Source organism: Pleurodeles waltl, chromosome 1_2 (genome assembly GCF_031143425.1).
Source record: "Pleurodeles waltl isolate 20211129_DDA chromosome 1_2, aPleWal1.hap1.20221129, whole genome shotgun sequence".
In the NCBI taxonomy this organism is placed as follows: Eukaryota; Metazoa; Chordata; class Amphibia; order Caudata; family Salamandridae; genus Pleurodeles; species Pleurodeles waltl.
In genome coordinates, this window is record NC_090437.1 from 989,985,886 (window position 1) to 990,010,903 (window position 25,018).

A 25,018-nucleotide genomic window follows, 5' to 3' on the forward strand; every position below is an offset into this window, starting at 1 on the left:
ATAACAAACAATACCCCTGCCCAGTACATGGTCCAGCGTGGAAAACTGTGCTCGACCAAATTAACCAAACACAACAGAACTGTATAAATATAGAGATAGCAAGGCTTACGCTAGTAGGGTACTGTGGTTAATGTGCCAAACTATATATCTGCACGGCAAACATCTCTTGTAATAAAGGTCCGTACCCAGGTCTCATCTGTAATAAGTTGCCCACATAGTCTGGAATAAAGCTACGCTGCCCTCAGTTTCGGCGTCTGAGTCCCTAGTCAGGGATGACTCAGTGCTGGACTTACAGCTGCGATCCCATAGAGTAGTAGCAGGTTGAATGCCTTCCACTTGACTTTCACCTACCTGTTGTGGGAACAGACCTCCTCCCCTGCCGATCGTGGTGTCCGGTTTATGGCGAGTCCGCCGAGCCCACCAGCTCGATTTCTGTGATGCAAACTAATGTTGTTGGTCCCTTTGTGTTCCCTGGAAATTTTGATCTAGCTATTCTCTGACTGCTGTTGGAGAATCAAAGAAATTAGAACTTTGTTCATGTATAACTTTCATCTTCGCTGGGAAGATGAACTCGTATACAAGGCTGTGTTCTGAGGTGTCTTTCCACTTCTTGGAAGAAAAGCCGGCGGCATTGTACTAACATTGAGTAATCTGGATAGAGAGATACTTTGGAGTCGGCAACAGTGAGCGGTGTGCGTTCTCGCGCCAACCGGAGTAGTATGTCTCTGTCTCTATAGTTCAGTATTTTCGCCACTATTGGCTGCAGCAGGGCCCCTGGGACGGGTCTCTTGGCAGGCACGTGGTGCGCCTGTTCTACAGTGAAGACGGCGGAGAGGCTCTCCGGTGCCACTTTCAACTGCAGCCAGGTCTCGATGAACTGATTGGGGCAATCTCTCTCGGTGGCCTCCAGAAGGCCCACTGTATGAATCTTATTTCTATGTGCTCTGCCTTCAGCATCCTCAGCTCGGTCCTGGAGTTGTTCCACTTGTTTGCACAGTTGTGTCAACATAGAGTTGTGCTCTGCTTGTGCCGGTATTAAGGTAGCTAGTTCTGTCAATTCGACTCTGTCTGCCAATTTGTGATGATCAGCTTTCAGCAGATTAAGGTCTGTTTTAATAGCTCCAAGTTGCTGTCCAATGATTACTCTGGAGTTGCGGATTTCCTGTAGGATAAGATCTAGCTTGCCCCCTGATGGCTCTGCTCTCGTTGGGGGGGGGGGGGGGGGGGAACACAGTCAGATGGTGTGGAGGCAATCGAGTCTTCAGAGGGTGTGGAGCGTGTCTGCACATATTCCTCCAGCCTAGGAGGCTTGGTTTTGTTGCACCTCATCTCCTCAATGAATTGTCACTGTAACGTTGGGGGCCGCACTCGCTGATTCAGATGTTCTCTCCATGGGGATTCGTGGGAGACGGATTGCCACCGCCAGGCTCCCAGTATCATAATGCGGTTTCCCATTGCATCCTTAGTTCCTTCAGGGGGTGGTTGGTCCAATTCCACCAGTGCTTGGCATGTTCGGGGTCCCCCCAGCACAGGCCGAATAGGGTAGATACCCTGATATTGCTTCCCGCCACAGTCCACCGCCTTGACTCTGTGGCCGATCGTGGACCAGCCTCTAATCCGCCCAGTCTCACCTGCCTCCAGTCGTGACTGCTGGTCTCTGCTGACGGGCCCTACCGTAGGACAGCACCTCATGATGCTCCACAGGCCACCACACCGCGGGGCTACCCTGCGTGCCCTACCATAGCAGTGCCGCCCCTCGGCCCACACGCGCGGGTTCCCGCGATCGTCCCCGCTGCTTCCCGGTGGGATTTTCCGTCTCTTGTCCAGTTCGCCGCTTAGTCCACCTACCCACTGCCAGTTTGAATTCAGGCCCCCCGCAGCCCCTGCTGTGCCAGGCGGCAGGCCCTCTACTAGGCAGCGGTTCGTACCTCTTGCAGTCAGTCGATGCCAATGCCAGGCCCCCTTCCAGGCTACCTCACAGGACAGGCCGTCATCTGGAATCCTCAGGGGACTATAATATATATATATCCATCCATCCATCCCACGCCACTCCGCGGGTCTCCTGCGCATCGGGGCCTGAGGCGCACGTCCGCCGTCCTCTCCTGCCGACAGTGGGCGCCCGGCCCCCACAAGGCCGGTCCACTTACCGCTGGTCCCCGGCCATCGTCGTCCACCCGCGGGGCCACCCAGCGGCAGGAGGGAACAGGCGGGTATCGAGCGGGAGGCCCAGCAGTAGGCCGCAGTCACACGGGTGTTGCCACACCTCAATCAGGGTGTTGCGTCAGGTCCAGCACTCCTCTAGTCATTGCTTGCCCTCGGTGTGTGGTTTGGCACTCCACAATGCTGGGCACGGAGCCTTGACAGTTTTTACAACCTGGGTCTGGAGCGGGGGAATTAGGCGTCCGCCATGTTGAACGATTGGCCACACTATCCATCTATATATATATATATCTCTATATATATATATATATATATATATATATATATATCTCTCTCTCTCTCTCTCTCTCTCTCTATATATATATATATATATATATATATATATATATATATATATATATATATATATATATATTATAATTTTCCACAGAGAAACAAAAATGGCAGGCCACTTTGTTGACAGCAGTACTGAAGGATAAGACCCTCATCCATATATAAGTAGAAGAACATATTGACCACCCATCTTTCCTTATCCCCCCATCCCCCCACAGAGACATTAATTTCCACCTGTTTTGGATGAGACAGAATACCAAAGTATGCCCCTATCATGTCATAAGAATACACCCACTTACTCATTAGTGTCCTCCTTGTTCCTGTGTCTCATTGAGTGACAACAGTTTTAGTGAGTAATGCTCCATTTGCTCTATACTTTTTGGAAATTAAGGACAACCTCTACCAGCATACATGACTTTTTCAGCCGCCATGTACATGTCCATGCCCCTTTTCCATTCTTGTAACCTGGGGCACTCTCCGGACCCCCTTTGATGGGCTTTGTCCCTCTTGGCGACTGCCAGGCTGAGATTGCACCATAAGAGTTGGGCATTGGCGAGATCCACGTTATTTGGTATCTGCAGAAGGAGGAACTTACGATCTGGAGGGATGGGCGTGGACAGTGCTTAGCTGCGTTCCCCCATATTTACCGTCCAGTAGTCCTGTATGCTGTGGCAGTTCCAGAGCGTAGAAAGAAAGGAACCCTCGGCGTTCTGACACCACAGACAGTATGGGTCTTGGGCCCTCCCCAAGGCATGGAGGCGACACCTGTCATAGTATACCCTATGGAATATCTTGAATTGGACCAGTCGCGGTCTGGATTTTATGGCCACCTCCCTTGGATGCATTAGAGCTGCTTCCTAGTCGACATCCTCCAGTTCTCCCATTGCCTGTGTCCACTTCTCCGTAAGTTCTCCTAGGTTGTCTGGCATGTTATTGTTGAGGGTTTGTATGTGAATGAGATCGCCCCCCGCCTCTCCAGTTCGTCCATTAACAATTGCCCCTCCAGTGGTGCGTATTCAGGGATGCCTTCCCTGGGGAGCCCCGGTGTTCTCCGTGCGTGTCGTATTTGAGCATACTTAAGGAACTGAGTGTCATGCATGGCGTAGTCTACCTTAAGGGAAGCAAATGTCATGATACCCCTACTCTCAAGCAGGTCTCCCAGCTTGGAGATACCCATTTGGTCCCATGCCCTTAAGCACTGTAGTTTATGTACTTCAGAAAAATCAGCAACCCTCTCACAATGGTGTTTCTTTTGTGCACCTACCATACAACTCAATGGCTTTCATGTCTCTCTCCCAGGCTTTAATTGCCACCTGGCTGGCTGGGAGAAGGCGTGGCACTTCCCAGCCCCATAAAGATAGTGTAAATAGGACAAAGTAGTCCATTGCAACAGTTCCAAATTGGACTTTGGGTGGTGGAGAGGGGCAAAGAACCAGTCATTAATGTATATGTTGGGGAGAGCAATGCCGCCGTTTTATTGATTACGTGACAGAGTTTAAAGAGGAACCTGAGGGTGCTTGTCATTTCGGAAAAGGGTCCACAGATCACCATCAATCATTGCAAAGATGTATGGCGGCATGGGGTGATGTGTGTTGTAGGGCGTAAAGAAGTTTAGGCAGGTAGATCATCTTGAACATAGTGGCTCTCCCCACAAGTGTCAGGGGCAGTCCTCGCCATCTCTTTGTGTCCTCCCGACAGGCCCGCACCACTCTTCTGAGATTGCACTCAAGGCACATATCTTTGTGCAGTGTCAGGAAGATGCCAAGCTATCTGAACCCCAGGGTGGTGAATGCAGTTGTTGGGAAAGAGGGGGGGGGGGGGTTCCATCTCCGATTTTGGGGGATAGAATATTGATTTCTCCCAGTTAATACTGTATCCAGAGTAGCTCCGGTATTCTTAAAATGTACAGAGGAGCTGGGGTAGGGACCAGGAGGGTACAGTTACATACAACAAATATCCACATTAAATAAGATTTTCTCTTCCTGGGTATCCAATGGTTAGGGCAAACAGCAGTGTCGACAAGGGCCAACCCTGTCTCTGACTTCCGCCAATAAAAAAAACTCTGTCGAGTCCTCGCCATTCACCCTTACAGTGGCTACAGGAGCCTGATACAGCAGTTTAACCCTGCTCCTAAATTTAGGGCCAAATCCAAATTTTACCAGTCTTTGTTCGAGGAAAGGTCAATGTACATCATCAAATTCTCAAATGCCAAAAGTGCGTGAGGTTCCGATTGGTCCTTTGTCTTGCTTAGCCAGTTGTGAGCCATCTAAAGTTGTACCTTGTGGACCTGCCTGGCATGAAGCCTGATTAGTCAAGTTGAATTAAGGGTGTAATGGTCTGAAGCAATCTGGTGGCTAAGAATGTAGCCAGTATTTTAATCTGGGTATTGATGATGAGATTGGGCAGTACGAGCTGCATTGTTTTCTGGGTTTGCCCTCCTTGGGCAACAGTATGACCGCCTGTCGAAAATCAAATGGGAGACTCCCTCCTGTTTGGCTTCATTGAACAAATTGAGAAGATGGGGGCATAGCATGTCTATATATTGTTTGTAAAACTCCACTGGGATCCCATTAGGGCAAATGTTCTTATTGGAGTTGACCTTCACTGTAGCCATACATTCTCTGTGTCAAGGTCAGGGGTTGTGACTGATGCCAAGTAGTCTGTCATCTGAGGTAAAGTCTGTAGTGATCTCGCTTTATAAAGTTCCTCATAAAAGTCAGCAAAGGCTCGAACTATGCCCTCATCTCTTCAAGAGCGTTTATTGCCAAAAGCTGAGGGTTCTTGATGTCAGATTATTTAGTCTCGCCCCCATCCGCCTGGGCAAGTTCTGTTTTCTGTTCCGCAAGTTTGCTCTTTTTGTGGCCTGTGGAGTGGTCCTGTTTGGAGTCCGAGTTGGCCGCTGGGTGTCACGACATCTGGCACCACAGTGTGTCTTAGTCCCTCTGCAAGGGTCGCATGCCCCTCCGCCCGGCAGCGTTGTTTTTTTAGGTCGGGCGCCGTCCACCGTGAGGGGCTGAGAGCCATGTTTTTTTACTCTTGCCTCCGCAGCTGGAGGGGCCACCTCTCCAGCCAGATCCATGCCTCTTTTGGGGATTGAAAGACGGATTTTCCCTTGGAGAAGACTTTTAGCTTTGTCAAACAGAAGCATATATTTCATTTAGAGGCCCTGGAGTCTGGCCTTAATGTCGTCAAACGTGTGCCCCTTTTTTTGGATTTGCCTGGTATAATCAGGAAAAATTAGGATTTTGGAGTTATGGTGCCTCTCACCCAGTTTGCGTCCCTCTGCTAGGATCATATTTCTGTCATTACAGTTCAGAAAGCGTGCTGCGACCATTCGGGGGAGGGTGGAGGCCCTGCAGAGGGTCTACTCCGAAGTGCTCGATGGGCTCTTTCTATCACAAAGCAGGAGGATAAGGGAACTTGAGGGAGCATTGTACACAACCAGTCAATCAGGAATTGTACCATGTTGGAGCCCTCCACCTCCCCTGAAACCTCACAGAATGTAAATTATTTTACTGGGCTCTGTTTTCAGCATCTTCTAGCTGCCATTGCACAATCTTGTTGGTATCTCTGGTCTCCATTACCTCCCTGTGGAGCGTATTGACTATGTCCTCCAACTCCGATATACGGGATTCTGCAGCAGAGACCCTCCCGTCATGTTATGGAGATCTTGTAAGGATACCTCTGATACCTCCCCTATGTGTCCTTCCAGCACCTCACAGGAGCATTTTATTGCCAAGAGCAGGGCAGCAATATCTGGCACAGGCTGCAGTGTCTGTCTTGGGGTGGGGTTGTGTGACCACTTTTGCATAGTACACAGTTTCCCCTGGCGGATGGGTCTAGGGTCTTTATCTTTATCTTTTGGAATGACGTCTGTGCATGCACTACTTTTTAGCATATCACAGTGGCCCAGATCAGACTTCTAAGCATCTCAGCGGCCAAGCCAGCCAGTTCAACCCACACGGAGACTCCGGATCTGCAGGAAGGATGATGTATCTGGAAGGGACAAACACTCAATGGGGTCAGACGCTCTGGAGGTACCCATTGGTAGGGCATTCATGTGGTTGCGGTTGCCTGTCCCTTAGGAAGATCGCTGGAGGTTCTGGGCCACTGCGTAGGTTGATGCTGAGGGGAGGGCAGGGCAGAGGGTGAGGGGTTGGTGCATTCTTCTCAGTATGTGTTTTAGTGCTTCTGCTTCCTTCCCCCCGGTGCGGTTTCTCCAGTGACCCAACCACCCCACCATCCTCCCCAGGACCAGGGGGTCCTGAATGTTTCAGCCCACCGGCAAAAGGAAGAGCCCAGGAGTTGTTTGTTAGAAAGGAGGCCCCCGGCTCTGCGCAGTGCGCAATTGCAGTCCCTGGTTGCTGGAGACCTGCTACTCTGCCCCCAGGCCTCACCACTTCAGCCCGCCACACAAGCCAACACGAGCACAGAGTCACCCCACAGCAGCAACCAGTTACTCAGTGGAAGGCGCGTCTAACTCGGGCAATCTTGTCTGCATCAGACAGGAGAATGGGGAGGAAGCGTGCAGCAGCGCTGGCGGACTGAGGCTGGGCCAGGATGAGTGCTGGTTGTTACTATCAGGTATGGTGTTTCAGGCCTGTCTTGTATCTGCAGCTTTGTCGTACCCACAAGCGGTGGAGATGAGTTCATCTGGCCACCTCTTTGCCTTCCTCCCAGCATGTTGCAGGGGGTGGAAAACAGTCTCTCCCTCACCACCTCAGAGCCATGATCGGCTGAGGACAGTGGGGGTTACCTCCCATATTGCGGCTGCTAGTCATCTCGGGGCTGGGTTCCAGCCTGCCTCTTCAATTGCAGCAGGCCCTCCTGGCTATGGTCTGGCCCACTGCACCAGGACGCTGTCAGGCCTAAAGAATTCTACTGCGGCCCCGGTGGCACCACAAAGCCACGCCCAGTCTCACGGCAACCACTGCAGGTCTTGGGCCTGCTCCTTGCTCTCGGCTGACAACTCTGCATCTCTCTTGTTGGGCTGCGGTTCCTGCGAGCGGACGAGCAGAGGCCTCCGCAGTTGGCGGGTGGTCTGTGCACGAGACAGCAGTGCGTTTAAGCCAGCGATGACCAGGATGAAAGGAGGATTCACACTGGGCTGGCGAGGAACTCCTCTACAGAGCTTGCGGCTCCGCTGCCATTTTGCCCACTCTTCAGTAGTAACTTTGTTGATCTGTGAGACACAAGTAAGGAAGCTGTCAAAGAGAAATGCCACATTGTGGACGGTATGGACAGGTTGGAGTGGGACCAACCAATGTTCACCGGCAACCAGTAGTTTAACCATAGGAAGGCCAAACTGCCTAAAATTTTAACGCCTGTCATATCCGAGTTAAGTTTTAATACATTCTCAATAATCCATACCACTGCTGCTGATAAATGGTGGAAGTTCTTCTGGGCCATGCTGGTATCTCCATCAAGGCAGATGATTCTGGATTTTATGCCTGTAGCCTTCAAATGCGACAAATCAAAAATGAAGAACACCAGGGCAAATCTAAGTTGGTGCCATCTGACCATTCTGACTTGAAAGAAATTATGGAAGTCCAAATGTTTCAGCAGGGCAAAGCAGGAAGCTTTAGCCGGTGATTGTCCCATGAGTTTGTATACAGAGGCTCTGAGTTTCCGTTGAGGCATTCCTGTTTGGCTCCAGAAGATCAGCTCGGGCAGGCTTACAAACCATAGGCCAAGGGGTCACTTCGCCTATCAGATTTTTCTGCTGCCTTTCGCTGCTCTAAAGCTTTACCTTCGGATTTAGAATAAATTATTGAGCTCAAAATATTTTAGCCTAATGAGGTAAGGAGCTGTAGCTATACAAGTCCTTCTGCTGAAGCGTCCTTTGTCATGGCAAAAAGCTCTGATTTGGAAGAACTATTAAATGTGCCCGCCAGGCTTGCACCTTTCTCAAATAGAAACATTACGACTTGCAGAGGACGAAAATGGATACAAGGACTGAGTCCCACCTTTCTTAGATGCTGAGGTTATTTTTCCGGGTCACTCCCCAAGCTAATAAATGGCAGCTTCCAGGTCACTAGAACAGAGTCCATAGTGACAGGCCAGTTTAATCACTGTTTAGCAGAGCTACAGCACAGATCTCTGTACCCTCTGGCCTGATTGTTTTTCAGTCTACCTAAACGGAAGCAACCAAATTCTTAAAATCAAGCATTTGGTAATCAGTTGATGTTAGTAGTGAAATCTGAACATGGAAGAGGTGATGTGTGCTCTGTAAATGTACGTTTTTGTTCTACATTTTTAATGGTTCGGCAAACTAACAATCTTCATCATATACCGTTAAAAGATGATAACCATTGTAAAAACACGACTTCCTCTAACCTACTTAATTAATCTTTTCCTGTCCGGTTGGTATATCACAATCAGTAAAGAAAGTTGAAGTAATGGCGGGTGTCTAACATAGTCATTTGCCTTGTCCAGTGCTCCATAATAATAAGAGTTATCACAGATAGAAAATTGCTTTGGTTTTAGATGTTCTTGACTTATTTACAATTATCATGGTTAGAGTACTAAATGAAAGATTTTAATATTACTTTTGTTCCTAGATAGATAGATCGATGATGTATTTTTGAAGAATAAATGTTTAAATCCTGAAACACGTTGAGGTGTTTGTTGAAGCAAATATGAAATGAAAAGTAAAGCACTGAAATTTCATTAAATAGGTTAATGCAGAAAGGGTTATTAAATCAAGACACACTGGGTGTGGCAAATTATTTGTTTACTAAACCAGCCCATATCTGGATTGTCATAGGGGCTGCAGTGATTTACTGCTATACATAGAAAGTACCTGGAAATCTACAAAAAAACTTTTTAAGTCAGTGTACGGAGACATTTTCAAAATCTTTGCAGTACAGGGGAATTCCCATAGGATTTTTGTCTGCATTCGTATCTCCAAAACTAATGACCACCAGTCAGTCCTAAATTGCATGGAGATTTTTTGATCAGTCACTGCCTTTTCTTGTTTTGGTAAAAAAAATCTTTTTGGGCGACATCCAGCCAAACACAAGGTTCTAGTACTCATGTAAAATGTGTTCATTTTTCAAAACGTTTGTGAGCATCTGACTGTGCATGCAAAGTCTGACAAGTTCCAGTGTAGGTTTGCATACAGGACATAAATATGAACATTAAAGGAAACACCCAACTTGTGGCTGGCGTGCCCCAGTGTCAGCATGGATGATGTCCCACTCCTTGAATGGCTATATTAACACATCCCTTGACAAATACAACGCCTCACTCAGACATATGAAGTTTCACTTTGCACCAAATCAATTTGAGCTATTGTTGGTGTTCGTCAATAATAGAAAGGCAACACGCATAAGAGACACAATGCACACTCCGAGTTGGGTATTGGTGAAGCCCTCAGAAAAATGAACTGCAATCATAAATCCCTGTAGATGCACAAACACGTTAGGCATATGGAGCCTTAAACTTTCATCAAACACTGTGCACATTGTCACATGCCTTAGTGGACCATAATCGTCCACCCACTGGGAACGCACACACAAAGCGCACACAACATATATCCCTGGGGCGTATCACACCAAAAGAAAGTCATGTTCACTAACATTGAAACACAATGAAAGCATACACACAAATATGAAAGATAAATCTTTATTCAACCGCAAGGGCCTTCTTCTACAAATGGCGTTGTCGCAGGCACAGGAATGTTGTGAGGAAGTGATGTGGAGGTGCTATATTTAAATTGTTCATAAGGCAGTGATTGGAGAAGATATACTATCCAGCCCTAACAAGTTTTTCACAGTCCCCATTTCCTTTTGCAACACTTCCTTTTTGCCTTACTATAAAATTTCCCAAAAGCCCTATTGTCAAAATGGTGCGACCCAACTGCTATTGGGTAGTCCTGTCTTCAGTTTTGTGGTCACTCCACTACCTTGCATGATCTGAAGTAGTTTTTCCTATGAGTGGGGTTGGAGCCTGCCTCTCTGTGATGGTCCTAGGGATAACTAGTGGCAACCCTCCTTGTCATCTCCAAGGAAAGCACCCTTGATTTAGCAACAAATTTTGGGAAGTCTCATATCCTGTTGTGTGGTCCATGGAGTAGAAGAATGGCATCCATGTCACTTTGAGGTAAGTCCCTGAGCTGTGTTTAAAATGGTTGGTATTTAGGGGGTTACTTTTATTCGGGAGGGTTGTGGCCATCCCTAGATTAACATTTTACGAAACTCAGCAGGGCTGCGGGCCCTCCTGAATATTTTACCACCTGTTGTGGAGCCCCCCCCCCTTTAAAATAAATGTATAATCAGCAGTTTGTCCCTGCCGCTCTGCATGGATTTGGCATTTGGAGGTATCTTAACCCTTCTGTGCTGCTGCCTGAGGAAAATCGGATCTAAAGGTGTCTTTTGAATCTCCCAACGAACAGTTCCCTTTATATCCTCCATTCGAAGCGGAATCTAACTTATGTTTCTGATGGAATTAAGTTGGCCCCAATGTGTGGGCGACCACTGAAGCCGGTTTTAACAGAGAGATAATTTTAGACTGCTTTAAGCTTGACAGGGGCCTCTCTATCCCTTGGTTGCATTATGTATATAGGGCTCTTTATGAGCTAGGTGTGTCTGTCCTATTTTCTGCACCACATACTGTAGTTGGTACAGACAGGGCATATGTTTTATCACATTTGCTTGAATCAACGCTTGGACCAATAATTAAATAAAGGTTTCATGAGGGATTATATAGTAAGTTTAGAAACACCCACACTAGCATTTTACCTTGCCCTGAGTATAAATAGGTGGGAATGATCCATTCTAATCTGATTGAGGACTAGTACTGTGTGGAGGCTGCTGTGTTTCCAGTATGAAGCTAATAAATGAGGAACCTGCATTTCTGCCTGCTCCTGTGATGGGACCTCTGCACAATCACTGATGCATTTTCTCCTTTTCTGTAAATTTTATAGGTACTATTTCATGATGTTTCTTAAACCGATTCTAAAAGACTTGAGTTTTATGAAGTGTACAGCAGCTGGAAAGCTATGTAAGGTTTATAAGTAGTTTTTTTGATGAGGTGCATCACCTTAGCCAATGACACAAATTTTAACTGCTTATTGTCTTAACACTGTCGATTTTCTAACTTTTGTATTTGTGATAAGTTGTTGAGGGTTTTATCTTTTATGGTTGACTCAACTTATTAAAGATTGCTTACCTACCTGAAACGAGTGAGTGTTAAAACTGCCTTCTATTCTGCCAACTGCTCCTGTCCACAACCATATAGCTGCTGCCTGCTACGTGGTCAACATCTAAAAACCATTGGCCTTTCCTGGGCCAAGAGGCAAGCCATAGCCTTCTGAGCCAGAGTTGTTAACTCTCCCAGTTAAGGATGTACATTCTAACTCTGCATGTGTGGCAGAACTTGTTTTAAGCTTCAAGCCAGCTCTGGCTCAGGAAGTCTAAAGTACAATTTAACAAAGTTGCTTTTCTTCTTGTTATCAAAAGTCTTATTTCACCACTAAGTCAGATTTTAACAAATAAATAGGAAATAACTTTGAAGCATTTTTCTAGCCCTCCTGGGTAAGGTAGGTGGAAAATAAGAATTTTAATCCTACCCAGTCCCATTAGGTAAAACTATAGCTTTGTGAACATAGTGAAATAGATGTTTGGTTTTATTTTGCTGTGAGGGCACACCAACCCCCATTTGTAATGTGTCATTTTTTTTTATTTATTAGCACACTGCCTTGTGGACTTATAAGGCGTGATGTTTGAATATACGAAAAGTAGGCTTTTTTCCATGGCAAAGGCATTTTCCCTGCATGTGTCACTGCAGAGCATTTAAACTGCAGCTTGGCCATAACATAGCTGCATAAGTATATTTGTGCCTTATATATATATATATATGCAGTGTAATAAACACTGAAGCCCACATAGGACATTTAGGGGGTTATTACAACTTTGGAGGAGGTGTTAATCCGTCCCAAAAGTGACGGTAAAGTGACGGATATACCACCAGCCGTATTACGAGTTCCATAGGATATAATGGACTCGTAATACGGCTGGTGGTATATCCGTCACTTTGCCGTCACTTTTGGGACGGATTAACACCTCCTCCAAAGTTGTAATAACCCCCTTAATGTTTCATGCCATAAGTGCACTAAAGGCACCATTTACGATGGATGTTAAGCATGACAATAAAGGGAGTTCTAATGTACATGTTTTAGAGGCGAAGCACAGGCACTTTACTACTGTTTAGCAGTGGTAAAGTGCACAGAGTTCTAAAGACAGCAAATCCAGACATTAAAAAATTGGGCCACCACAACAACGTGGTATTTCACGTTTTCTCAACTAATGAGTGAAAGTTAAAATTGGCTTAGTATTGTGGGGTTGGAACACAACGGGAAAGCAGCGCATTAACTTGGGAATTTCTTTACGTTACTCTTTAGATATTTATATTGTTACACACTGTCAGTCGCTTGTGGCTCTGTGGTTAAAGCTGAGACAGAGTTTTCAAAGGAAGAGCATTTTATTTACTAATATCTTTTTCACTGGTTGACGAATTCTTCACGGACCTTAATAATAATAAATGTATCCATTTCAGGTCCATCCTAGTGATCTGTCAGTTGGGATCCACAAAAAGGGACTGGGTTCAAAACATTGCTTCCCGTAGGAAAGTTTGGAAAACAATATAGAGAAAACAGCTGAATTAAATTACACCAAATTTTGCAGAAAGTTAGAAAATGACTCAGTGTGGTTTTCATGATTTGCTGTAAATCCGCCTAATTGTTTTTGAGAACTTTGCATTTAAAGATGTCCACGGGATGTGCTTGGAAGGGTTGAAAAAATAGGTATATCTGGACAGTTGGTCTCAAGGGACTCCCACGTGCCATACATTAAAAAAAGAAAAAAGAAAAATATATATAGAGCAAGCTGATTGGCCGAGGAAGTTCTGTCGGTCATCTTGGTCCCATGTTAAAAATAAAAAAAAATAAAAAAAAAATCCAACCTTGCATTAAAAAAGAAAACCCCCCAAAAAACCAAACCTCAAATTCACTGTAAAATCCAAAGGTTAAATTCATGTTGTAGTTAGATTTAGATGTTGAAAAAAATAAAAAAAATGAATCTTTAAAAACTGTAGAAACACTGAAATTCACAAGTTATAGTTTACTTAGCTCACTATGACTTACACACCACCATACAATTCTTATGACCTCCCATATTACATTACTCATCACATGCTACATTACATCATTTATAACATCTCAAATTACATCATCCAGTGGATACGACAGTTTGCTATAAGCTTTCCATGCTGAAGTTATTCTGTAAGGTACACATAGACCTATTATTTTGTGGCCTCTGTAATATTATTGGGTATCACGTTTTCACAAGATGCAGAATATGAAGCATATCTGTGAAATAAATCACCCACATTAAGTCGATTTTATGTTTTTGTTTTACTGGTCATGAGGTGTGCAAGAAACGTAATGGCTTACTTGACATTAAAGAGCTCACAAACTTATTAAACCCTTGAATATTGTTCAATTTTTTTTTGTATACTATTTACCTTAAGGTGTGACTCTTTAATGGTTGTATGACGGAACAACGCATGCCTTTACCACACGTGTTACAACGCAAATGCAATTACTTCACATAACTTTCACAACGCATATCTAACAACAAATATGCATTTATCACCCATGCTTTTACAATGCATTTCGTTGTAAAAGCATGTATGGTAAACGCGTATACGTGGTTAAGGTTTTCCCTGGTCCCTGCCCATAACACTAAAAACGGACCTCTGCGCCCCTTGCTGCCCACAGCCCTTTTAAAAAAGATAGCTACCCCTGTCCTGAACCCTAAAACTGCCCCAAAGTCTTAAAGCCGACAGCCCCCCTGGGAGACCTAAAACCTGACCCCAGTATGACCCCTCCCTGACCTCAACCCTAACCCATCAAATTAAACTTAAAAAAAAAAAAAAAATACCCTCCCTGAGTCCTAACACTTCCCCTTGCCCCAACACTAAACCTATACCCCTCCGCCCCAATCCCTAAAACAGGACCCCAGCAAGACTCCCCCCCCCCCCCAGCCCCAACCCTTTAAAAAAAAAACAAATATCCGCCCTGAGCCCTAACTCTGTTCGTTAGCCAATGATAAGGAATGCGTAACCCAGCCCTATGGCCAACCCTCTCTAGTGTGCAAATGTATGCTATACATCTTTCTGAATTGAGCAGAATGGTTCACACTGTTACCAAAGCTTACAATCATATCCGACTTGAGCAATCTGTGAATCACCCATAGAGTATACATTCTACAACAATGTATACTTTCTCAGAGTTTTTGCTGCACTATGTAAATAATTATTTTCACTCAGTAAATATCCAGTTTAAATAGAAATTGTTGACCGCGCTGCATGAGAATGTATTGTAGGAGATTTTCTGGCACATTTTGGCAACAGGCCTTTAAATAAACCCACAACCTATTTGAAAAGTACTTTTAGACGCACATTAGCTGTGCTCAGTCTTGACTGGTTTAAATGAAGTACTCCTTGCACTTAAAACTTTACTGGCAGCTAAAGAATGCACCATTTAACTTTTACCATACTGAATCAGACTTGTTTCCAGTACTACAAGGTTTCTATTTCTTAGAAGTACACATGTACATAAAATAAGTCTATGCTGTATATGTTTATAGGCCTTTTATTGCCTGCTGTGTTTTCTTTTTAAATGATGGCAGTCGATAGTAGGTAGTTATGGTTAGCACATAGTTTCTATAGGAAAAGCGTTAAACTAGTGCATCATTCACTTCAGCTTATATATGTAAAGCTTAGGGGTGATTCGTCAAGAGGTAGCTGCGAAAAAAGGGTGGGGTCTAAAAACGTGTTTTCCCCCATGCGATTTCCCACAGGGATTTTAGGCACGACTACAGTCCAAACCACTGAGCAGATATTACACCAAATATGTCAGAGAGCTAGTTCTTGGTCCAGAAAGAGTGCTTTATGTAACTCTGTTAAGTAGTTTTGGAGTAATTAAAAAAATCTGTATGCATAGGGTCTGCTGATCGGACAGAGCTGACAGGGCTCATGCTGAGATCTGATTGGCTGCCACCACTTCAACCAGGAATACCCCGACCCCCTAGGCCTGGTAGTGAGGGTCCCACAGGGACCCCACCTGGGGCCAAAAATGTATTTTTAAAAGTTTTGCTTCAAATTCACGGGGATCTAAAGCAAAATTAAAAAAGAAGAAAAAATTTAAGTGCTCCTCTTGCGCTTATTTATTTATTTACGTCCCTGAGTGGACTAGGTCCATGTGGGGGGACAATATATATATGCCCCGCCTGTCCAAGGTGGCCCGTCTGTCCAGACCAATGTGGCCCCAGGGCCTGGCTTTAAAAAAAAAAAAAAAAATTTTTAAAGTGGGAGGGGGTGCACATGGTTCCACTCTCCTGGCCCGATTTCGGCCTGCTGCTCCCATCCTGGGCCCGGCTGTAGTGAAAAGGTCGGAAGGGGAATGTTGCCCCCTCTCCCTGGCTGATTTCGGCACCAGGGACCCCATTTCCCGAGGCCAACCGGGAGTATATACAGTGGGTAGGGGGCAGCGGGAACATAGTCAGCTGCATGAGGGGGATTGGCCGCAGGCCATAGCGGCGGTTGGATTAACGTAAGCAAGACATCTATTAGAAAGTACACTTTCTGTATTCTTGCCTTTCATGACCTGGGCAACACCCCTTAGCTGTCATAGTAGTATGGGCAAGGGGAGGCCTTTAAAAGCTCAATGCAGGAAGAACCTGTTTACCCTCTACCTCTCGCTTTCCTCGATCCCACTCTCTCCCTCACATCATCTCTCTCCTCTGTTTCTTCTCTTTTCCTGTCTCTTCATTTATGATCATTTCCATCAAAGGCTTTTGACATTGTAGGATTGCCATCATTGTTGAGTAGACCACTTTGACATATTAAAGGCCAGGCCTATTGCCTGAGGCAAAGTGATTATTAACTCAGTTGATGTTTGCTCATCACAGTGTTGTCAAATACATTTCTCTCTGCAGCTGTAGTTGCTCTGTGTCACCCAGGGACTTCACAATAAGTGGCTATTGGCTGCAGTGCCTACTGTGGTTGCTTTTAAAGGATAGACCCATTTTTTTTTACAAGGTAACCTAAAATGTAATGGCTAAATTCCAACTATGAAAGCGTGCAGGATGAGTTGCATCTCTACTTTTGGTGCACAGTAATCTCAAGCTTCAGGATAATGTGTAGTGTGTAAGTATAATTATGCAAATGATAATAGCAGAGTATCTCTTTCCCCGTAAAAACAAACAAAAAGATTGTAATTTACTTTAGAGCGTGTGTTCATGTTTTATATTAAAGAACAATAAGCTTAATACTTTTGATGCCCGGTACACCAATAAATGCTATTAAGAAAGAATCCAACTCCAAACCAAATTCTCCTTTGCTACCATTTGCAAAACCCTCCTCCAAACCTCTCTCCCTTGTTGAATATGAGATGACAACTTCTCAACAGTCATCATCAAGAGTCTTTCTCCAAAGCTCTCACTACAAACACCTTTTCCACCCCAATGAACACCACCGTTTGCTAGTCTCTGAAAATGGACATGATCTCCCTTGCCTCAGAAACGCACATTTTAATCCATCAGACATCAAAAACTACAGCCCCTCCAGGCCAAGACAAAAAATGATATTATAAATCTGCTAGAAGCACGCCCAGATACTCACAAGATTTTCAGTCAGCTTTCTTTTACCATACAAGTGGTTAGTGGCCTTTTCCATAACAGTGGGTCACTTCCCTGCCACACTTGCTCACTGCATGCAGCTTCATGGTATCTACCCTTGAGTTTGCCTGCTCTTTCCTTTTGCAATGCTTCAAAATTGTTCAAATAAAAGCATCCCAATTTGCTGTCCATTCCCTTTGTTCATGCCACTTGTGTTACTCCCCAGTGCTCAGTCTTGACCTGTCTAACCTTTGATGTTTGTCAATCGCACAGGGATACAAGGAGATGAATCTATTACATATCCTTCAAAGAAGATCGTATATCATAACATGATACAATGGTCTTTGAAAGGGGCGGAATGCCTAACTTTGGCTGCTCCCTATTTTATATATAATGACCTTATTTTCCGTTTTTGGGCTCACCAACATAGGCTGATATGTATGGACATCCCAGCTTTATTGGATGAGGAAGCCTTACCCACGTCTTATGGCATGCTTCATCCTTAGCAACCTCATCCCACTCTGGTATGAGCTACTAGGGCAGAGTCAACACCAATAAGAGGGAGTTCTTGATATTTGAGGGGACTCAGGTAAGATGAGAAATGTTCGAAATACCTTGAAGTAAGCCCAAAATATATCCTTTGTATTAGTGGGTACCTCAGGTACTTTAGAAATCCAAACAGGTTGGTGGCAGATGCTTCTTGTTTGGGTTAATGGCCCAAGCATCCATGTTGCTACCATCCAGACAGACCAGACATTTGATGTGAGGAGATTCAAAGTTTTGGTGGTGTTTTAGGGTGCTCCATATAAAGGAGCTGCTTTTCCCTAAACTTGGGATATATATATCAGTATATATATTCACTGAAAAAACCAAAGGTTACATGGACGTTACAGTTAGGTTGACGTTTTACCATACAAAACCATAGAAATTCAGCTATTATAATTATACTTATAGTTATACTTATGTTAAGAAACTTTAACTTGTTGCCCAAAGTTACTTTGCGGCATGATTCTCTGCAAATTCCATAGAGCCCACCTGATGCTCTTAAGCCACTGGAGCATGTCACAAATCAGGCTGCACAACGGGTAGGTTCCAGCACTCAAAACAGGGGAGACCATCCCCCGGGTTGTAGCTGATAGTGGGGGAGTCCCACAAGGGGAGACCACCCTCTAGCAGACTCGGGGCTGTAACCTCAATGACAATGCGTGACCTTTTATTGTCCACTCTATGCCCCAATAGTGCAGGCATAGGGGAAGCAGGGGGCCATCCAGTTCACTCACCCCCATGTGGCAGACGGCACAGTCAGGTGGTCTCACAGCACATACGTCCTCTGTTGGGGGCTGAATCACAGGCGACTCCGCCGTGATCAGCACGCTCCACTGGGGCCCTCAGACTTGGCCTGTCCATTGCGATCTCCTGTGGGCGTGTTCTCCCCAAAACCCTGCCAACAGTAGAGTGGAAACTCCTGGCAACCCCCCTGGTGGCCACACAGCCAGAGTCCAAAGCATCGGTCTCTTACACGAGCCCAGAGTCACTCCACACTGTGATATGCCAAGTAAAGCCGGCGGGCATAACTCACTGTCAGCTGCGACAGTACTCATGGAGGCCACATTGCTTTTCACTGTATGTCAGCTGGTCCAGGTCAGGCAGCCTCGCCAGGCCACAGAGGCTATCAAATCAATCAATCAATCAATCAGTGAGTTCAATCAGTGAGTTGTAAAGCGCAGCTAATCACCCATAGGGTCTCAAGGCGCTGTTTGTGGGCGTGCTGCTCATTTGTAGAGCCAGTTCGTGAGGTCCTTCCTGAACTGCTTCAGTCATGCAGTCTGCCTGAGCTTGAGAAGTCGCATGTTCCATGTCAAGGCTGCTAGGTAGTAAAAAGATCTTCCTCCTGCTGTGTTTTTCCGGATCTTGGCAACGGCTGCAAGGGCGAGCTAGGAAGAACGGCAATGTCTGTTGGGTACGTACAAGGCGAGGCGGTGGTTGAGGTATGCCGGTCCTATGTTGTGCAGTGCCTTGTTGGTGTTGATCTAGAGTTTGTATGTGATGCGCTTGTTGAATGGGAGCCAGTGTAGGTCTCTGAGGTGGGAGGAGATGTGGCTGTGTCAGGGGATGTCCAGGATAAATCTGGCTGCTGCTTTCTGGATTCTTTGTAATCTTGATTGTAGTTTCTTGGTGATGCGGGCATAGAGTACGTTGCCGTAGTCCAGTTTGATAGTGACGAGTGCCTGGGTGACTGTCTTCCTCGTGTCGGAGGGTATCCACTTGAACATATTTCACAGGAGTCCGAGGGTACAGAAGCATGATCATGAGACGGCGTTGACTTGGCAGGTCATGGATATAGAGTAGTCTAGGATGATGCCCAGATTGCATGCGTGGCCCGTGGGGGCTATCTTCACTGGCTGGAGCCTCCAGTACGTCTTTGCCAATTTGGGCAGTACCATGCCAGCAAAGTAATCCACCAATGCCTGACAGTCCCCAGCCAATCCTCTATTGTGCTATAGTTGAGTCTTAACGCCGTGCCCTGACATAGGCCCTGATGTACACTGGCACAGAAAGGATTACCCACGAGTCTGGGCACTGCACCCAGCTTTCCGGTGTCTGAGTCCTGCGTCAGAGCTCTGTAGGAGACAATATAGACCCCCTGGTCACAGGTCTGCTCTGACCTTCTAATGCCAGCCTGCCGGCTTGCAGGCATATCTCCTCCAAACCTGGGACGCCTTCTTGGGAGCCGGGGCAGTTATTGTTGCCACAAAATGGGTGCACACTCTGCCTCCGAAAAAAGCCCCTTGTGCTGCCACCACCAATTTCATGTCAGTGCGGGCAGATTCAAAGCTGACCCTGGGCCACGGATGGTGAAGAATAATGAACGGGCCAGTGCGGAGCAAGAAGCTCATTTGTCTGCCGTTATTGACTCACAAGCCACGCTCCATGTATGTGTGTGTGTGTGTGTGTGTGTGTGTGTGTGTGTGTGTGTGTGTGTGTGTGTGTGTGTGTGTGTGTGTGTGTGTGTGTGTGTGTGTGTGTGTGTGTGTGTGTGTGTGTGTGTGTGTGTGTGTGTGTGTGTGTGTGTGTGTGTGTGTGTGTGTATATATATATGTATATATGTGTGTGTGTGTATATTCATTGGAAAAAAAAGAACAAAGGTTACAGAGACCTTATAGTAACGTTGACGTTTTACCGTAGAAAGCCATAGAAATTCAGCAGTTACAGTTATACTTATAGTTCGACTTATGTTAATAATCTATTGTTCATTGCCTGAAGTTATTTTCCCACACGAGCTATAGTTTCTGCAGATAAGTATAACTAGAAGTATAACTACTGAATTTCTATGGTTTTGTACTGGTAAAATGTCAACTTAACTACAACGTCCCTGTAACCTTTGTTTTATTTTTTTTAAATGCACGTTAATATTACCAGCGCCGATCACTGCCGTTGACTGTACCTCATGGGGATTGCCCGCAAAGGCTGCAGCCAACCTTCTTGCATGACACAAACCCAGCCTGTGCATGGTCTTTGGCATGGTGTTGGTGAGTGTTTTTTTTTCCAGTTTTTCGCTGGATCCACTCCGGATTTGCACAGTGGGTCTGCACTGAGCCTAGCGGAGGATCCACTGATCAGACGGAGAAAAAAAATGGGCAATTTGTGGCCCATGAGGGGTCCTTAAGGGACCACTCTGTGTGTCCTATGGGGTCTGGATACCTGTATCCTGACCCCTTATGTGTTTTTGCACTGTTTTCCCACCCCACAGCCAATGTGACAAAGTGGCGACCACAACTTTTCTGTCAGGTTGCGGCCAACCAATCAGGGCCTTGCTTTTCCCGCTGATCCACCACAGAGGATCTGAGTCCCTATAAATCTATATTTTTAAACTTAAATAACTCTGAATCTACTCAACCGTTTTACACCAAATTGTAAAAAGCACAATTTGCTGACCAAGATCTAGCTTCCTGGCAAATTTGGTGTAATTCTGTTTAGCAGTTTGAGCTGTAGCTAGGTCTAAATAATGAAAAATCCCCATAGTCACAGAACAGGAAAAAAGTTTTTGGGACCCCCCCCCCCCCTTTTTTTTTTTTTTGCCCCCGCTAGTTGGATCACCAAGAAACTTACAAACACCAGAGAAAGAGAGTGTTGTATTAGTTTTGAAAATTTTGTGAAGATTCGTCAAACGGCACCAAAGTCATTGCCAAAACAAAAAAACGCTCCATCTATGGAAAAACTAAATGCGCTTAACTATAACTACCTACTGGCTATCGCCAATTTTATAATATATATTTCTATTTGTATATAGTTATATTAATTCTCCCAGTGATGGTTGGCACTGGGTAGTTATAATTAGGTCAAGTCATGTGTTGCAAATAACTGGCTGGAAAACGTTCCAAAAAGATACAACGTTTTGACTAGTTTGTGCTTTGATAGTTTTGGGGTGATGGGGGGGTGGCAAGAAACAAGGGGGGTCTCAACACACAAAATCCCTATGTGTTTTCCATAGACTGCAAAACCTGCTGAACAGAATTACACCGTATTTTACAGGAAGCTAGATCTTGATCCCCAAATTCTGCGTTTTGTTGTAAATCAGTTCAGTAGTTTTTGGGAAATTAAGTTTTAAACAAAATTGTATATCTGGACATTTGGGTCTGCAAGAGGCTCAAGAGAGTCTTCTGGAAGCCGCAATTTAAAATTATAGCGCACTAATTGGCCGATGAAGATTTTTACTTCTGGCCATCTCACTCCTGCGAGAGTCAGCCTCCTGTGGGAGCGAGCACTCTGATTGGCTGCCAGCCACATAGAAAAAAAGTAGCTGGCACCCATTATAGGACTCAGGGACTTAGTCCACTATCTTGAAGTTACAAAAAAAATAACATAAGGGGCAGGGTAGGCATACCCTGGGCCGCCTGCTGGGGGGAAAGGAGTCAGAGGGAACTCCTCGCTGGCCCTCCCCCACCCCCAGGGGGACTCCCATGGGAATGCAGCAAAAAAATGGTGGCCCAGGGCCACATTATTTAAGAGGAGAGGGGCCTGCGCCCCCTTTGAAACATTAAAGGCCATAAAAGGAGTGGGCACGTGTCCCCAAAACCTTCCCCCCGCCCCACCCAAGCCTTTATAGACCTCAGGGTGCCCACCCTTGAGGACAAAATGTCCCAAAAAGGGGAGGGGGTCCCTCTTCTGCTCTTCAAAGGCCTGGGGGACCCCATCCATTGGGGCTAACTCAAATACTGTGTCCTGTAGAGCCCTTCCCTGGAACACAATAGTTATCCTACCTGCAAGGGCAGAGAAGCTTTTGTTTGTTCATGCCTGCCGAGAGCATTTTTGAATCTCCCACCAAACAGGAGCAAACACAAAGTCTACTCCCAGTGGGCATGAGCTTTAGAAATGCTCCCACCAGCTGGGAGCAGGCTTGTGATCGGTTTCCCTGCCTGCACTGATGCGGGCAGGGAAACATATCAGTAGATTGCTGCTACCCGAAGGGAGCAGCATAGAGAGCTGCTTCCTCCGGGCGGGAGCAGTGCCGGCTCCCGCAGTCGGTGCAAACACTTACACCCATTAGTTGGACACAGGCTGTACAAAATACGGTAGAAAAGTAATATAGCAGTTACCCACTACTATGTAAGCTATAAACAACCTAACACACCCTTTGGATGATGGCATCCGTGACATCATCAATAATGTAATCAGTAATGTAATAAATTATGTCATAGAACATGTCATGAGTGATATAATATGTGAGGTCATAAGCAGTACAGGGGGGCACAAGGTATAGTAAGCTCTGCTAACTAACTGGTGAATTTCTGTGTCACTGACAATACTAAGACTCCTCTTTCCTTCAACTGTTATCATTCTATTTTTTGGGAGCTTTGTAATTGTTTGTGTGGTTTCTACTATTTTCTTTACCCAGGCAGGTTCAAGCTTGTAATATTAGGTGCAGGTCAGCAATAATGTTTACATGTAGCAAAATCCAAAAACTGTCTATTCATCAAAGCAATTTGGGTAAATAATTGTGTATTTCATGCTTATTGTTATTGTCTTGTAGATAGTTCAGCAGTTGGAGAAAGTGAGCAAAAAGCATCAAGATACAATCATAAAATGTGTAAAAAGTCGCAAAGAAGAAATCAGACATGCACTGCTGGAAAGAGTAACTGCAATGTCCTCTGCACAGTTGCAAGATTTTGACTGGCAGTTAAAGGTTAGTGTGTCTGTAGAACATTGGAAATGGTTTTCATTGTAATACAGCAAATATGTGTTCTATATTTTTGATTTATGAAGGCAATCTTGAAAATGTCACTCACTGTTCCATAACTTAACCCCAGCAATTGAGGAGTAAAGGTTTCAGTGTGGTATCTCGCAGATTAAAAAACTACATGCCTAATATAGACCTTGGATCCACCCCCACACACTGATTGGAAGTGAGATGCCTCAGAATCATCACAGACAACAAATTGGACATGACCGCCCAAGTCAACCCTGTAGTTTCGTTCTTCAACACTCTAAGGATGCTGAAGAAAATCTTCAAGTGACTACCAGATAACGACAGGAAAAAGATCACCCAAGCACTCATCACCAACAGACTAGACTATGGAATCACCTTGTACACAAGGTTACCAACCACCTCACATAAAGACTCTAGACTGTCCAAAAGGCAACAGCCAGACTAGTCCTCAACCCCCCACGCTGGGACCCCATCACACCACACCTTAGAGAGCTCCACACCTAAAAAAGCTATCCACAACACTGGCCCTGCCTACTTGAAGAGCCACATTCACTTCCACCTACCTTCCAGACACCTCTGCTATGACGATCTCTGACTAGCACACACCCTGTATGTACACAAAAGCAGAGCAAAGGACTGCACCTTCTCACACCTGGCTCCTAAACTGTCACACAACCTCCCACAACACACCAGAGTCACCTCTTCTCTTCTTGTCTTGCGCAATAAGCTGACGACCTGGCTTTTCAAGTTAGCCCCAAGGGCTCGCCTCACACACCTGCTACAGAGAGCCTGGGTACACTCACGGGTCATTGGGGTTCTATAAAAACACACATAACATTATACTTCACAATCTGCTGTCCAAGACACATTTATTAGCACGTTTATGCTAACCTGCAATTAGGTATTTGTCTTTCTTCTCGGAAATGAAAAAATCTTAGTTATACTCTGTTAGAAGTAGAGCTTTTTATGTTTCTGAATGGAGCACTTAAGAGGGATACCAATTGGTCTTCATGAACTTTCAGGTACTGATATTTGTATCATCCACACTCTTCAACCCCACAAGTAGTTGCGGCACATTTTCAAAGGTCTTGCATTACTGGCAAAGTGTTTGAGTTTACCAACAATTCACTTTGCAAAACACCCATAAAGTGTCATTACTTAAATTGTAGTTCCAAATTTGATTATCTTAATATGAGTTCTCAAAAGGCAAAGGCACGCCTCAGGCAAACCTTTAGTACAGCATATCTCCTCAGCAACATGCAGGTTTCAAACCATGCCCTACCCCTTCATCAAGTAATTGCAGCAGTCATGTTAGTCATTAATATCTGTAGTGTCATTTACTTCCTTCCTTACTATTTTAAAAAGCAAGAGCATTATAATTGTAAATCCTTGAATGTGTCGAGGCCATTGTGATGCCTCTGGGGTCACTCTCCTATAATTTGTAGTAGTTCTTTGCCATTACAATCAAGAACCTGTCATATGCAAAGGGGCAGTTCAGTCTAAAAGGGGCAGTCCAGCTTGCACCAGTCGATAACATTTATTCAAGAATTCTCACCTATCACTTTTTACTGCTTACGTGTGTTTCCTTAACTGGCTGGAGTATGCCCAAGTTAGTCAGCAAGCTTGCTGTGCCATA

General features: G+C 45.2%; 1 protein-coding gene across 1 annotated transcript in view; it reads left to right on the forward strand.

Moving 5' to 3' along the window:
• COMMD8 (COMM domain containing 8) overlaps positions 1-25,018 on the forward strand; it is a 171,396-nt gene that overhangs the window by 125,521 nt on the left and 20,857 nt on the right. The window contains exon 3 of the mRNA XM_069201695.1: positions 23,206-23,358. Coding sequence (XP_069057796.1) covers positions 23,206-23,358 — 153 coding nt within the window. The remainder of the gene's footprint in view (positions 1-23,205; positions 23,359-25,018) is intronic.